Below are 16,018 nucleotides of genomic sequence, written 5' to 3' on the forward strand. Positions count from 1 at the left end.
TAGTTCAATTGCATTTTTGAAAGTAAAGTACAACAGCATTGTAATGTTTATGGATGTCTGTGCATTTCATTATTCAGGTTTTCAAGTCTCTGTGGATTTGCTTCATCAATAATTTGRCTTAAATTAGCCCCACTTTGCTATCTCACCTATAGTCATCTCTTTCTGATATTTCAAATTTCAAGATCTCCGGATTTTAGCTATACCCAAATATTTTGTTTCCTTCTCTAGCCTGAGGTACTCCTGAGATGATAGACTGTTCCTTACAAAAAATGATGCCGTTAATTTTCAATGTCAGAGGGTCATGGAATTCACCAGAAATTCAGCTATTTCATACACTAAGTGATGTTTAATAAAACCTTCAGATGGTGGTGATTTTTACTGATTTACTAGCATCACTGAAATCTTGAAAATGTGTTATTTAAGTTTTATTATGATTTATATTTACAAGGTTTTGACCAAAAGGACCTGTGAAGTTTAAACTAAAAAGGGTTTACTTTCCTATTGAGATTAAAAAAGTTAATTTAATGGACTTTTTACATTACATAAAGAAATATTTTCGGCATTATCAGATTTATCTGTTTTTCACAAGAGGTTTGTAAAAAACCCTGAGTTTATTGTTTCAGCTCAATTGTCATCTTTACCACTAAAACATAGAATTTACATCTGTGGCTTTATGTAAGGCTTTCAACAATACCTTCACAAGAATGTAGGCATTCATCATGATTGTCTGYATAGTGTGCTGCATGCATTTCTACTAATGCACCATGTAATTTTTAAGACAGGTCACTTTTACAAAAGTGTTTTTTGAAATATGGTAGGGAAGACCTTGTACTTGTTGTACAGGTTAATTATATTTGTAGACGTTCTACATCAGGATCTTGACTGCATGGAAATTTTGTCTTGAATAATTATACACTCCATGATTTTGATTTGTATTGCTGTGATGTGTAGAAGCTTAAGGTATGCACTGGGCTAATCATGTTTAGGAAAATACACATGAAATAAGAAAAAAGGGTCTTTCCTACCCAATTTACTGTTGCTGACAGATTACTGTAGGAAAAAAAAGGAGTAAGAAAGATTATAAATGGAAAAACTAAAACAAAATTATAGATTCTTTGGTGAAACATTTATTTAACAAACTTTATCTTTTTCTTTTGGTAATCATGTAGTTTTATAGAAATCGAGTCAAGGGGCAGGGAAGTTGAAATAAGAAACTGCATTTAATTGAAGCTGACAAGAAGTACCGATATTGTTCTGCTCTGCATTAAAAAAAAAAATTAAATCCGAGGAATTTTTTAATAGGATTCTCATGTAGAATTTTTAGAATATATACTTGAACAAATTTTCTCATAACCAAGCACAACTAGCCCTTACATATATTAATGCTGGTTTTACCAGATGTTTGTTATGAAGTTTCCCTAAACGCATGTAGAGTAAGGCAACCTGAATACATCAGTTGAAATAAAATGTGAATTCATTATATTTAATAATGTTTCTGTCTTTTTTAGTGGATCAGATGTTCTGGGAAGTTATGCAGCTGAGACGAGAGATGTCGCTAGCAAAACTTGGCTATTACAAGGAAGAGCTCTAAATCTTTTTACTCTTGCGCATGCATGAACTTCATAGAATATACATAACTAAAATTGCTGAATCTTTCCTTGTCACTTGATATTTATTTCCACAACGTGGGTCCAAGATCTTTCTCCTTTTGCAGATGGCACTAAGAAGTACTGTGATTGTTTTAAATTGACCTATGCTGTATTTGCATACATAAAATACTTAGTTGAACAAATGTGGTAAGCACTTGCAGGTGTATTAGTGATTGTAATTTACATTTAAAAACAAAAGTTCTGATTAAAGTGTTAATCTGAAACAGTTTCTGTCTTCAGTTCTTTGTGATGCAGAATGATGTGAATCTTCYCTATAAGACACTCCAAAAAACAGATGTGATTTTATGAAGAGCAAATAAATGCCTGGTATTTTCTTCATTGTAGTGTTTAGGTACATGTATGTAGCTCTCTGTGCATTTTTGCCAGCACAGTTAACAGACAGCTGGGAGGACTTTGAATTGTTTGAAGTGCTACATTCCTATGCTTCTAATTTTTAAAAATACGTGTGTATGAAGAGAAGCACATACAGTGAAGAGTCACATCACAATAAACCTGAGTATATTCTCTTTAAAGAAGGGTGCTTCTCAAATGTGAAGTAACAATAAAATTACTTTGTTTGCTCTTTGGTTAGAAATCTGTTCTGACCTCTGTATGACTGCTAAAACCTTTCTCTTTCCCTCTTAATTTTCTTTCATTAGAATTTTTTTACTCCTTTAAATTTTGTGGGTTTTTCTCCCTTCTGGGATTTACAGTTTTCAATGTTTTACACGTAATTTTCCCCACTGTTCTTGAAACTCGGAAATTTCCATTATATGATTCTTTAACATGCTGATGATAATTTCCATATAGTGTTACAATTTGTGTGTGTGAGAAAACTTGTTCAGAAACATGATGGGCTCTTAAGAAAGATGCTGCTTCTGTTGGAAGTGTTACTTTGGCGCTTGAACTTCAAGTGGTCATTTTTTTCCTGTGTGTTTTCTCAGCTGAAAGCASACAGTTGATGAGGTTACAAGGAGGATAATTAAGAGTATGTACAGACTTTTTGGAAAAACATTAGATCTTAGTCCTGACAGCCATTTAGCAGTTGCACATAAGATTAAAGCATTGGCAGGTAAACTGACAAACATTAGGAGAGTTTATATAGTTGTGTTTTTAACAAGAAGCATCTCAGTGGATGTAGATCTCTTTGATGCTGAACAAGACAAACACTATTCATCATYGTCTTACTTCAGTGTCTTCCATTTTCATGAAATTAAATAGAATGAGTTGTGAAATTTAATACCATACTTGTGTTGCTTATATATGCCTGAAAATGCTTTGCAAGTGTTGGCTTTGACTGGGCGCTTCAATGTTAAGTTAAAAACAACCAACTGAACCTAAATATTCTGAGTAATGGAGTATGTGTGTCCAACCTGAGCTATTTTAGTATTGAGGGAATACGTTTACCAATCTCCCCTCACTGGGTACTACTTGCTGTTGTAGAAACCTGGAGTAATTCTACCAGCAATTGTTAAAGGATTGTTTATTCTTTAAGTAATGCTAAGGAAGTCTGGTTTTACTCTTTCTTAGAAAACAAGCTGTGTTTATTGGTATTAGTGCTTTATGTTAGGCTCATAAATGCTTCCTAAATGCTTGTCAATCTGTAGTTTAGATAATGAAATAGAATGGTTTCCATGATTAGCTAACAGTAGGTAAATGGTAGCTACTCTAGCTACTATAACTACTTGCTATTCTGATTTAATGTGTTTTACAACAAAATCCTGTTGCTCATTTAAGCAGCACAAAGGGTCCTTTCTACACATGGTGGTATCTGAAATGTGTTACGGGGAGGTGATTTTCTTGTATTAGGGATGACAAAGATGTACCCCATATAGTACATACCAGTAGTAATGACTGGCTCAATTACATCAACGTCTTGTAAATGCTGACTGGCTTCTGTCTTCTTGTCCCTACTCCAAAATTCTGTTCTATATTTTTGATATGAGCTGTTTATCATGAGAAGCCTCTGTCACTATGAAAATTGGACAACAGTTACTTGTCTGGTGCATATAATTACTGCTGAAAATATCCTAATTCCAGACTTCACTGGAACTTTTGTTCATAACCAAATGCCTTTTTTTAGATGTCTGCTCAAAACATTGAATACATTTTCAATATTCAGTATTTGAATTTTTTTCTCATGTTTGCTTAGTGGTTACGGAACGGGCAGTTTTCAGTGTTTAAAGATGAACTAAAAGAAAGTGGAGTTTGTTGCTAGCCTTAAAAGAGCATTGTTCCATGTTCTGATTTCCCATATGTTTTCCAGTGTTATCTTAGACAAACAGGTTAATGTGTAATTTAGTTTTGTTCATAATAATACCATCATAAGAAGTTCTATTTCCCTATCAGTGATGGTTTGCTCCTGCATTTCTCATTACTATTGCTTGCATCACTAGTTTTAATTACATGACCTGTGTGGAGGTACAAAGGCAAAACAAGTATTTTTATTGTTGCATTTTTTGTGTATGTCTAAATACTGTTAATACTGGGACCAAAGGTCCTTTAAACAAGAGCATTAGACTTACTGACCAGATAGAACACTCGTCACTTTAATTTTCCCTTAAAATCAATGTTAGRTTCTCTACATGTAGTTCAAGTCCTTTACATAAACCCTGAGTATAACCCTGGCTCTAGTTGTGGAGGAATTAAATCAGCTGGGACAAAATCATTGAAACCTCTGACAAAGATGTGATGTGTTCCTTGGCATGTTCATAATCGTCTGGAAGAGAGTGCATTTGTCTCCGTGGGAGCTCTTCAAGCAGTAGGAAAGCAAAGCACTTCTACTGGCTTTTCATGGATGTCATGGGAGAAAATGAGGCCTTGCTGCAGTTCTTTAAAGGTAAATGTAGTTTCAAGAGAAGCCTGAACAATTTTTGATGGAAGCAAGACCAGAAATTGTTTGGGGATAATTRAGGAAGAAAGAAGGAAGAAAAAGTTCCCTGAAACCCAATGTTGTATTTACAGTAAATTATTACAGAAGGCAATACCAGAATGAAATACTACAAATAGTATAGATGTGCTGCAGTGCCTTTGGGCTCTGGCYAGAATACCAAAGGGAAGGTTGACCCAGCAGAGCCTGCAGTATTGGTGAGATAATTGCCTTGAAGAAAAACTGAAGTGACTAAGGACTCATTGCAGTTTAACACTTCTGAAATCTTAGTGATTTTCCTGTGGYTAGAGATCTCACTTCTCAGTTTTAGCATGTCAGGTAAAGAGGGTTTTCTTTCCACTAACATTCTTCTGAAATGGCTTGATTGTAAYTGATAAAATCGTAATGCTTGTGTGTGGCAGAACAATCTGTTCTTGCTGATGTTATCAGTGGGTTGAGAGACTTGATGGAAGGCCAGCCTTCCATCACCTACACTGCTGAACTCAGCCTTCTCTTTTGTTGTAAGSTACTTTGAGGTGTCTGAAAATGCATGTGTTTTCTCTGTGCTGTCTGTGATCTAAAGAAATATTCCTTATTGGAGTTACCACCTCTCTGTATACTCATGCTCCTGCATGGGTAACATGGAATATGGATTAGTTTGTAGTTAAAAAATGAAGCCACTGAACAAACATGCCCTTAAAATACAAACCACTTAAACCTCTGAGGTGACTTCAGGAAAAAAATGTCAAACTTAACAAAGACTTGCTCCTTACCGTTTGCAGTTATAGGTCTTACTGAAGTTGAATAACCAATCTTGGCTGGCTGTAACACTCCAGCTACAGTTGGCTTGTCCTTAACTCTGTACCTCTGCAGCTTCTGTCAATGACACTAGGTCTGATCCAGTCAATATGAGCTGTACTTCTGTGACAATTTAAATGGCAACCAGTCCTTGAAATCCTTTAGCATGACAGAAGGGGCTATAAACCCCATAAGAAATACTTAAGTCAATAAGTCAGCTGGACTTTCCACGGAGCCTATATAATGGAGCTCCTWAAGTGCTGAAGTGTTTTTGTTAAAAACATACCTACTTCATGGTAAGGTGTCTTCAGATGGAATTCACTTACTAATTCTCAAGCAGAAACACATCCCTCGAGTTGCAAGGCTTTGTAGCAAACGTTATGAATTTGTTGATTCAGCAAGCAGGTGTTAATGAACACTGACTGTTCTCTGTGCCATTTTTGCACCTTGAGCTGTATATAAAGATTGTTTCCTGTGTAGAGTAGCTGATGTTTTACCACTGATCTTAACCACAGGTAGCTGGACTTGGCTGAGAACTTCCTGGCATCCTCTTCTAATGTCAGGAAATGATCAGTTTAGTATCTATTTTTAGTCAATATTATTTCTCTGTTCCCCATCCTTCACATTGCATTTAGATACCCCTGAAAAGGAGGCAGCTGATTTAAATGCAGATATATATATATATACATGTATATATATGTATAAGGCTACCTGAAAGTGTTGAGAAAATTGATCAAGATAGGTTCTTCGGGCTGTGGAGCCAAGTGATGAGTGACTCATGCCTGGAGAAAAGAAGGGGATATCTGCCCAGGAGTAACTGCCAAATTAGGAGGCTGGAGTTTATATTACTCCTTGGGGGCCTGTGGCTGGATATTAGGGACAGGCTAGGTGAGAATGGACAGGGAAACCGAAGACAGTGGCAGAACTGACAGCTTTTAGACTTGGGGACCAAACAGCACAAGTATCATGCTTATGAAGAAATGAGAAAAATATAGTCTTATGCAGCCTGTGACTGCAGTGTCTGTTCTGCAAATATGAACACCCTGCCTGACACGGCCTTGGCCTTTCACCTTCTTCTCTTTGTTGGGTAGCTGGTAGTCCACAATGACCTGGAGTTGAATGTGTCACTCAGTGTAGAGTCTTCCAGAGCAGCCTGAACTGTGAGCTGCAAGCAGAGATCCCCAAGCACAAGCTGATGACTGGGGCTGCTGACTCCACATGTCCTCCAGCAGCTCTTAGCCAGGCATGTAGTTCTGCGCAGGAAGCTGCGTTCACAGAGGCCTCTCAGAAGGGCTTGTCCTGCCACAAGCGTGCAGTTCTCTGCTCTTAAAAGCACCTAACAACCAGGTAAGTGACTGGCTTGCATATTGCCCATATCTGTTAAGTGCTTACTGTGATCAAATAACTGTGAAATGGTGTTACAATTTAAAATAAATTTGCATATGATCCAAGAAGTCCTCTGCTGCAACAGATGCCAATGCAAGCACATGATGCCACTGATCYGGAAAGTACATTAACAAAGTTCTACAGGGCAGCAAAATGTACAATCTCCACTGTGCACCTGCATTACAAACATTTATTAGTGGTGGCCTGTCTTTTTCCCGGTGTGCTTCCTTCCTCTCCCAGTACTGCTTATGCTTTCATTCTCCTCCTTCCAATTTAACTRTTCATGCAAAGTGGACAGATTAAGAAGGAATGATAGATATTTCTCTTGTCATCACTTAGCGACAGAGCTGATCTCTGGGCTGTGGAATGTCCATTGGAAAAGCCTTGTCTGTGTTTGATTTATAGGTGTATTCTTTGATTCAAAAGAGCCTGTCAAATCGTAATCAAACTGAAGGATTCTTGGTTGTGTGGTACAGGAAAAACACTTTGTATTTGACCTCTGGCCTCATTAGTTACAAAATTATAYCATTCTGCATGAGGGTTAGGTAATTTCAACAGGAAGAACAGGGGGGGTAAAAGAAGAAGAAGGTGATTGAATAATTTTCCTGTGGACTACATCAGTAGGAGAAAGGTTTGTAATTCAGGGTAGGGGTACCCTACGTTCAGACATGAAGAAAAAGGTGAGAATCCAACAGGTTTGAGGAAGGCTGCTAAGGGAAGCCAGGCTCTTTTATACTCTCTAGCTGATTTTGCAAAGTGATCTACTGCCGCTTCCAGACTTTGTGTGTTCCAATTTTGCTGAGATAAGTTGGTGAGCTGCATCTATTGAATCTGTTCTCTAGTGTGCATGAGATAGATTTGTATACAATATCAACATAATGAGATGCAAGGATCTATCAGTAGGACACCTGCAAGTTGCTATCCCGCAGGTAAAAGGCAGTCAAAATTAGGCATGCCGCACCGACAAATAAACAATACTTAGAATTATCTATGATCACAAAGCAATTTGGGAAATGTTTATTAGCAATGTGAATTTAGGTATTAAGACAGACATATGAGGGAGTTCTTGCGGGAGTTCTTTAGATTCTGCTTGCAGTTACGTCCTTTCTAAACACTGGAGCAAGAAGGAGCAGTATCAAAGACATCAGAAAAAATAATGGAAGATGTATTATGCAAGGCATACAGCAAATGCACCAAAGGTCATGACTCCTCCTGGGCTCAATGGCAGCAATGAACCTTTTGTGCTCTCAGACGCCACACAGAGCTGAGGGGACGAGGCTGGTGTCAGACACTAGGGCTGACCCTTGCAGCTCTGCTTGTGTGGGCTGGTCCATTTTAGCATGTGTGAACTGGGACAGAGGCACTTGCAGCTCAAGCAGGAATTTCAAGGTCCTTATCTTGTTTGCATTCTGACTGGCCACACCTGTATTTGTGGAAGGCTTGCTGGAGAGGTGGGGAGCCTCYAGAATAGGGCTGCTTGGCTGGGTTTTTTAGAGAGCTCCCGTTGACTTTCTGTGAAAGTTTTCATGAATTCCGGAAACTTTATAATCATAAAATCTGTTTATAGCCTTCAGTTACTAAGCAACAAAGGACAAAGTACTCAACCTTTCTATTTGCTAATACATTTAACATGTTAGTGGGCTGTTTTCTTCAGGCAGAATAAAAGGAAGCCACCAATCAAACATTTCTAAAGCTTTATTTGGGCTTTATTTTAACTCGGTGGATTTTAAAATGGAGTGTTTCAGAAACTCACTTGCAGCACTTGTGAGTACTAATGCAGAAAGTGGATCTGTGTAAAAAAATGATCTGTGTAAAACTCCACAAACTGTTTTGACCTTAGTGTAAAAGAGTTGGAAATTATCTTCAAAACCCTTTTTCTCAGTTGCAGACTGGGGTCCTTCATCCTGCTGCTGTAATAATTCACTGAAGCCTTAATGCCATGCATTCAGTGGTGTTTGCCCTGTGCTGCACTGTCATCTGTGGTGCCCCTGCACATCCTTAATTACTCTGCATTTCTCATCATCCTTTTCCCCAGAGTGACTAACCRGAAGCATAACCCATTTGTTGCATATGAGACAGGGCTGATTCGGTTTTCCTTTGTATCAGAGCACAGGCAGCCTTATTTATTCTGAAACATTGACAATTCCATCTGAATTTCTGTCTTTTTTTTTGCATTTAACTTTAGGACAAGATGTCCATGGAGCCTTGGAAAATCCCATGGTGGATACAAGCATGTTAAAAGAATTCATTAATAATGACATAGAGTTTGGAACTTTGTAAGTATTGTAGTAACACATACTACCTCTCCTTAGCCAAAGCTCTTGAATTGTTTTCATTAGTGCCGTGATAAAAGCTGAGTTTCAAGAGGATTGTGGCTCTCTTGGCAATGTTTCTTGAAGCTGTGTAGGGAGACTTACAAAAAATGAACTACTGACAGTAATGGAAATAGGGTTGTCTTCTTGTTCAACAGAATGAATGATAATGGAGTCTGAGTTGATTCACAACTGTTGAGCTAATTGTGACATTAAATGCAGAGCTGTTACTTTAACATTCCTGTAAGCACTAGTTTACTGTTTATGTACAGAATAAGTGATAGAAGTGAGACTACTGTAGAATACATTGAGAGAATTACAGAAATCTCCCAGTCGGAAGGAGATTTTCACTCTAATACTTGATTCAGAACAGAAGCTGTCTGTCAATCTCTTTTGAGACTAACTTTAAAACTATCAAAGGATACATAACTCAGAGATTTATGGTCAAGGGTGGAAAATTATGTAGTATTGATCTATCAAATTAAACCCCAAATCTCTCATCTAGACAACTGTCAGATGATTGCTGTTCAATGCAAAATACTATTAATAGGCTGACACTTGCACTTGCCAAGAGGCAGAGCAAGAAGGGATGTTTTAAAAATAATTACACATGGGATTTTTCATTCTAGACAGACTCAGCAGAATATGTTTATTTACAGTGGGYTAAATAGGCTCCTACCTGCTCTAAATCAGGTAGGTTGATTTGCCCACACAATAGAAGTAAAGAGGAATGAAGAGGAGGTTGTGTATAATATCCATAACCTTTATTTTTAGAGTGACTAAATGTGTTTTAGGTTAACAAGATTATTGAACTCCTGTGTGACAACTTAAAAGTGTTATTATTTTGCTTTTATGCACAAAATGTAGCACAACTATAAATGTGTGTATATATGCTACTATGTATCTTAAGTAAGCTAGATATTATAGTTACAATKCTATAAAGTACTTACGTGCAAGAAAACCCTGTGTAAAACTATCATGGGTTTGGAAGTTKAACAGAACTTTATATTAATACTGCAGTCCTACTTCATTATTTGTGGGTTTAAGAGTATTTAGTGAATCATTAGATCTGTAAAGGTCAAAATTATTAAGTATTTGTCTGTAGTGCAGACWATTTGTGCATAAACAGAATAGAATCTCATAAAGGAACTTGTCAAAATGCATCAAAGGAGAATATAAAAAGCCTTCATATATGCACATAAAATTCAGAACACCATAATGTCATGTACAATGAAAAGGGTGCTGTTGCCACCAAGGTCTTGTGTGTACCTTGAAATTTCCATTAAAGATCATCTCAGAAAGGCCATCAGTCTAGCATTTATTCTTTTCTTTCATCACATGTGAAGCAACRTGAGATTTCCTCATCTTTTCCTACAGTAATACATTCCACAAGATCAGTGAAAAGAGAAAAAAGCTTGCAATGTCCTTTGCTAAGTAGTATAGTATATTTGCATAGTATATTTGTAATATAGAATCATTTAAATTGCAGATTATTTTTTTCCTTCAAAAAACAAAGTATCAGTTTCAGTAAAGTTCTGACTTGAAGATACATCCCTACTACCTCTGTACTTCTAAATACTTTCTCGTATAAAGTGTCTCTGAATTTTACTGAAATGCTCTAACTTAGGGCAGAGATCAAGTACCCAAGGCACTGTTTGAAGCCAGAATATGAACTGAATGTGTAGAAGGGAAGTTTTAGACTTTTATGGATGTATCTTTTTGAATTTTACAAGGCATAATTGGAATTCAGTATATCAAATATCAAAAATCAAATATCCCACAGGAAAAAATGTTATTCAAAGTTGAAAATAAGGTTTAGATTGYAGTCATGGTATTTATAAGGATTAGAGAATATATTCTGAAGGAAATGAAGTMGTATTCTAATGTGGAATTTAAAAGTTTGTTTTAAAGAGGAGCTGTGTGGTTGTAACTAAGCCGAAATGCAGGGGTGTGGATGTTAGAAAACCAGTGGCAATACCATTACAAAATGCACAAGCACATGTTAAAAGTAATAGGCTGTAACCAGAAATGAAACTGCTCTCTTTAATGCTATCCAAGCTCAGAAATACCAATCCTTAAGTAGAAACAATAGAATGAAAATTTTCCATTTATGCTTGAATATTTGCTCTGTGTGTGAATACATCTTTTAAGAATATGAGAGTGTCCCTTTAAGGATTTTTTTTTTTTTTTATTTTATTCAGCCTTTGTGAGAACACTAATCTTTAGTACAGGAACTGTGTTTCATTAGATTTCTGTCATCCTTCCTCTGCTGTAGCATTTTTAGACTAACACACATCTTAAGACGTGCCTTTCAGGTTGGGCTTCAGAGCAGTGTTTGAGCTGACAATTCATAGGAATACCTGAAAGGACTGATAATCCATCTCTTGAACCTCCATCTATTCCTAATGTAACAGAGGAACCCTCTGTAGTTCCTTTAAATGGCAGCAAGATGGCRTAGGATTTTCTCTTCCTTAAGAGAGATGTACATGTACAGATTTTTAACCTTTGGTCTAGGGAGAGTGGGGTTTAAATCCCTTATGAGCACCATAGGTTCACGAGTGTGCCTGGAAGTAACCAAAGAGCCACTCATGAGAAGGAAGGAGGATTGAGGTCAGCAGATTGTGAAGGGGGGATTTGGGCAAGAAGTGATGGGGATAGGACCTTCTTGCATAGCAGAGAGGCAAAGGGCCACGGGAGATGGTCTGATGAAGTGTGAGTGATATTGCTCCTGTGAGAAGGGGCAGCAAGCATGGTGAGCAATGCTTTCTGAAGACGCTTGTCAGTAGCCTGGTGGTCTCCCTCCACTTGCTTTCAGCACTGGCTGTACTTGTCCTCCACGTCTTGTTCCAGTGGAAATTAAAACATTTTTCATCTCTAGGCAAAGCCAGTTGCCAGGCTCCCCACCTGACTTTGGATCAGAACCATGTTCCCCACCACAGCTACAAAATAGATGAGACATGAATTTGGTCTCTCCCAAGCTCATAGGAAGATCTCCAGCTCCTCTTCCTTATTCATATTTTCATATCTATTTACTACTCTCAGCCCCATGGTGTGATACTCTGTAGCCCAGTGGGGCCACATCTGCTGGGACACCCAGCACACTTCCCTGCGGATTCACTTACTCTGACCCCAATGCCACAGGAGATCCTTGCACCATCTCCCAGGGCTGCTGTCTGAAGACAGGAAATGCTGTGGCTCCATGGAATCATTCTACATCCTCCCACTGTTTGGATTTTAATAATTCATACTTCCAGTCTAATGCATCTCAGATTCCTGGGTAAATGATAAAGCTTTTATGCAAAGGATGAGACATGCAAAAAACAGTAGAGCTGGTTTAAGAGTGGTTATAAATTCCTGTGAGTGTAGGGTTTTCCACAGGATGGCAGTGTTTAGTCATTTTTGAGACACTTGTTGTTGAGGTCYTTTAAAGCATCTTGATTAGAGTTTGGATTGAAGTAGGAATGGGTTTCAATTTTAAAAACTATAGAAGGCTAAGAAACCAACAGGTTTTTCATAATTGGATTATAAAAATATTCAGGTGTTATGCAATACCTGTTGTACAGATTTATGCATGAGGATCTTGTAAGTGCTCTAGCAAATGTCATAAGAGAAAAAAGATTGTCATGTCTATGTAAGCAAGTGAAGCAGTAATCATATACTATCTGCCATATTAACCTACCAGGGTGTTGTGGATGCTCAATTATTTAAAATGCACTGGTATTTTAACAYGGGCTGGTTAAATACACTTGCTAGTGCAAGCATACAACAATGATAGCAAGCAAGAAGGAACTGACATGGAGAAACCTTAGTTTGGTTTCTTAGCTGACTGAGACCTGGAGTCTCAGGTTTCTTAACTGACTGAGACCCCGATTCAGAAGGAGTGATCAGCTGTCAGGATATTCTAGTTTACATTTTACAATATCAAAACTTAGGAATCCTTTTTTTTTTTTTTAAATTGCAACTGGTGTTTTCTGTATAGGTGCAGAACTTCTGTATAAGTACAATTATTCAAGATAAAAGCTGTGATTTTACTGCAAATGTCAGGAAACTTAACCCCTGCCACTTATGCACTGCGTAAACTTTTACATGCTTTATTCATATGAAATTAGAAAAAAGAATGTTTTGGAAGGAAAAAATTGGATAATTCAGTTTTAAAAATCAAGAACAATCTTTTTTCCAAACAAATCAGAATTTGGATGACAGTTAAAGAAATAATAGATACCTGGGTATTCTTTTGTAATGAATCTGTAATATCAATATTTAAACTTATAAATGAGTAATGCAATATGTATTTTTACAAAAGTATTTCTGCAGTGTCAAGTGAAAAAAGGAAGCTCTCCCAATTACTAGGACATGTAATTGATTCTTCAGTGCAGTCTCAGGATTCCAGACAAGGTAAGCAAATCTGTGAAGATGAAATTTAATGTTTTATGCAACAGATGAGTGAATACTTGAAAAGCACAGCTCCTGATGGCTCAGAAAAGATAATGGTATTAATGGTCTGTACTCCAGAATGAGTGGATGAATTTACCTTTTTGGAAAACCAGGACCTATGTATATTTGGCAAACAGAGGAGAGCATTAGAGGTTCATGTTTCCTGAGGATTTTCTGGACAGAATATTCTGCCTTTTTCCATATGTGAACCTGCAGTACAGAGATGATAACATATTTTGCTAACTTYGCTTGGCACTAATTTGTCTGGGCAAAGAAACCATTCTGGGTCAGCTTAATAGGGAATTAATGTGGTGGATGAGCAAAGAGATTGCAGTTTCCTATTATTACCTCCATTCCATTTTTTTTTTTTTTTTCTACAAAGTGTATACATGAGCAAGCTGTATGTTATTTCCCATCCCTTCCCCATATTGATTTGGTTCATTATTTTATCAAGATAGAAATTCTAAGTTTATACCAATTGATATAAAAAACCTTATCAGGCATTACTGAAATGAATCAGCTTCTGTGAAATGTGAAGCYCTCTATGAATAAACAGTTTTTAATGTATAGTTTATCTGAGGAATTTCACACATCTGTTAGTGAAAAATCTGAGATTTGCTTGTTATTTCTTTAGAGTGAGTTATTTGTCAGCATTAAAGCAATCTTTTAGAACATTTTTAATGAGTAGCAATTGGATTTAGTAGGTTGCTTTTCCTTTCATATCTTTTAYCTAATCAGTGTTTCTTGATTGTGACTAGTCCTCTAAGTCAACCACTGCTGAAAAGAGAACACAAGGAGACACTTCYGTATCTGAAATTGCTATTGTTGTTTTTAATACTTAAAGATACAACTTTGAAACAGGCTTTCTTTGGGTGTCATTCTTAATAAAATCTCACTGACATGTGCATTGGAAAAAGAACACATACACAGGTGAAAATGGGTTGGGGATCATTTAGAAGTGAGGTGTGAATTTCTTTACTGTGGTTTTTTTTTGTTTAATCTATATATCTGTCTATTTGTCTGTCTATCTATCTATCTATCTATCTATCTATCTATCTATCTATCTATCTGTCTATTTTTGCTGTATGTCAGAAGCGTAGACTTGCAAATGAAGCTTGGGCCTGAAGTGGCTGTGAAGGCTCTCTCTTACTGTGCTGTCACTGGCTGTGGATGGATCGTAGTTATATGCTCAATGACAGATTTTCTTCTATCCTTACTGCACTCTGTTTATCTGTCCCTCTTATCACATTCTCCTCTGTCTTCATAAAATGTATAATATCTCAGAGAATCGTGGCTGACCCTGTCTGTCAAAGAATTCTGTAATGCATAAGCAGAAAGCAGTAACCAGATCGACCAGATGTGYTTGCTATTGGAAAACTGTGCCTCCTGCAGTATATTCTTCAATTCAAACTTGTGGTACAGGGAATGGGAAACAAATGTMATTCTTTTGCTTAATTGCTTCTTGCAGTGTTGCAGATGTACAGTAAAATTCTTAGCTTTCCTTCTTATTTTTTCTCCTCCCAAAGGAAATTATCCATCTTTTTGGAGAGAATAAAAAACAGGATGCCACTTGTGTACTATTTGAAAATCAGGAAAGCTGAAAAGTTTATTTTCTGGAGTAAGGGAATATAACACAATCTTGTAGCATTATTGCGAATGAAAATCAAATTTAAATATATGTGCTCTGCATTTGTGATTTTTATGTATGTATATTTATGTAAATATATTAATAAAAATATCTGTTAAGGATTTTTGGCTGGTTCCAAAAGAAATAACTGAATTGTCTCTATSTCTCTACAGCAACTGTAGGGGACTGTGCTGATGAAATGCAAGAATATGACAGTGATGGACAGAATGCAGCTTTAGAAAAATGCTGTCAAGTTCTTACATGGCAACCATATCAAACTTCTCAGTGGAACAGCTTATTTAATTCCAGCTATGAAAAACTGTAAGCATTGATGCTTGCACTTGAAAAAAATTGGTTTCCTGTGGGACTTTTTTCCTTTTTTTTTTTTAATCTGTTCTTGTAGTTTTGTAGGAATAAATGATACATTTGGCATYCCATGTTCTTACCGGAAATAAGAACAGAGAAAGAAATATAACAGATATGATGAAATAGGAACTTGCAGATGTATCAGATAAGCTGAACTTGAAGCACTGGTTGAAATTAATGCCAGGCTTTCTGATTTCCCTTCAGGAATTTAGGGGCAAAAGAAAAGATGGTTAAGATACCAGTTAACTTTCGTTTATTTTGTCAAGTGCATGGGAGCAAGTAATTGTTAAGAAAATGGCACCTTTCCCTCTAGGTGCCTAAAACATTAAAGGAAACCATTAGAAGTTACCTGTATCACTTTTGGACTCACTTAAGTCTTAATAATTGAAGATGTACATGTGACATGCAACTGTTTAGTCAAAGATTTAGTGTTTTCCAGTGTAAATCAAACTTTAAATAACTTTTTTTTTTGAACACATGATCTGGAGAAGGTTATTCCCAGTTCCCTTTACATCCCTGATTTTCTTTATTTTAGTATTTACTGTATGAACCTTTTAACAAATGAACCCTTTTCTGC

At 36.8% G+C, this 16,018-nt stretch overlaps 2 protein-coding genes across 4 annotated transcripts in view; both read left to right on the forward strand.

Annotated features, from left to right (window-relative positions):
* RAB3IP (RAB3A interacting protein) overlaps positions 1-2,219 on the forward strand; it is a 32,712-nt gene extending 30,493 nt beyond the window's left edge. Inside the window, exon 10 of one of the 3 annotated variants that reach the window (XM_057377681.1) lies at positions 1,509-2,219. In XM_057377681.1, the coding sequence (XP_057233664.1) occupies positions 1,509-1,591 (83 nt within the window). In that variant the 3' untranslated portion in view covers positions 1,592-2,219. The remainder of the gene's footprint in view (positions 1-1,508) is intronic. The other 2 variants (XM_057377670.1, XM_057377689.1) reach the window with 2 other exon arrangements.
* Positions 2,220-4,336: 2,117 nt separating this feature from the next.
* Positions 4,337-16,018, forward strand: part of MYRFL (myelin regulatory factor like) — a 33,117-nt gene continuing 21,435 nt past the window's right edge. Inside the window, 6 exon segments of the mRNA XM_057378174.1 lie at positions 4,337-4,488; positions 8,888-8,978; positions 11,893-11,963; positions 12,060-12,291; positions 13,294-13,409; positions 15,249-15,396. Coding sequence (XP_057234157.1) covers positions 4,443-4,488; positions 8,888-8,978; positions 11,893-11,963; positions 12,060-12,291; positions 13,294-13,409; positions 15,249-15,396 — 704 coding nt within the window. The 5' untranslated portion in view covers positions 4,337-4,442.

The sequence above is a fragment of the Malurus melanocephalus genome, unplaced genomic scaffold, assembly GCF_030028575.1.
Source record: "Malurus melanocephalus ecotype Western Australia unplaced genomic scaffold, MMel_1.1 scaffold_10, whole genome shotgun sequence".
NCBI lineage: Eukaryota > Metazoa > Chordata > Aves > Passeriformes > Maluridae > Malurus > Malurus melanocephalus.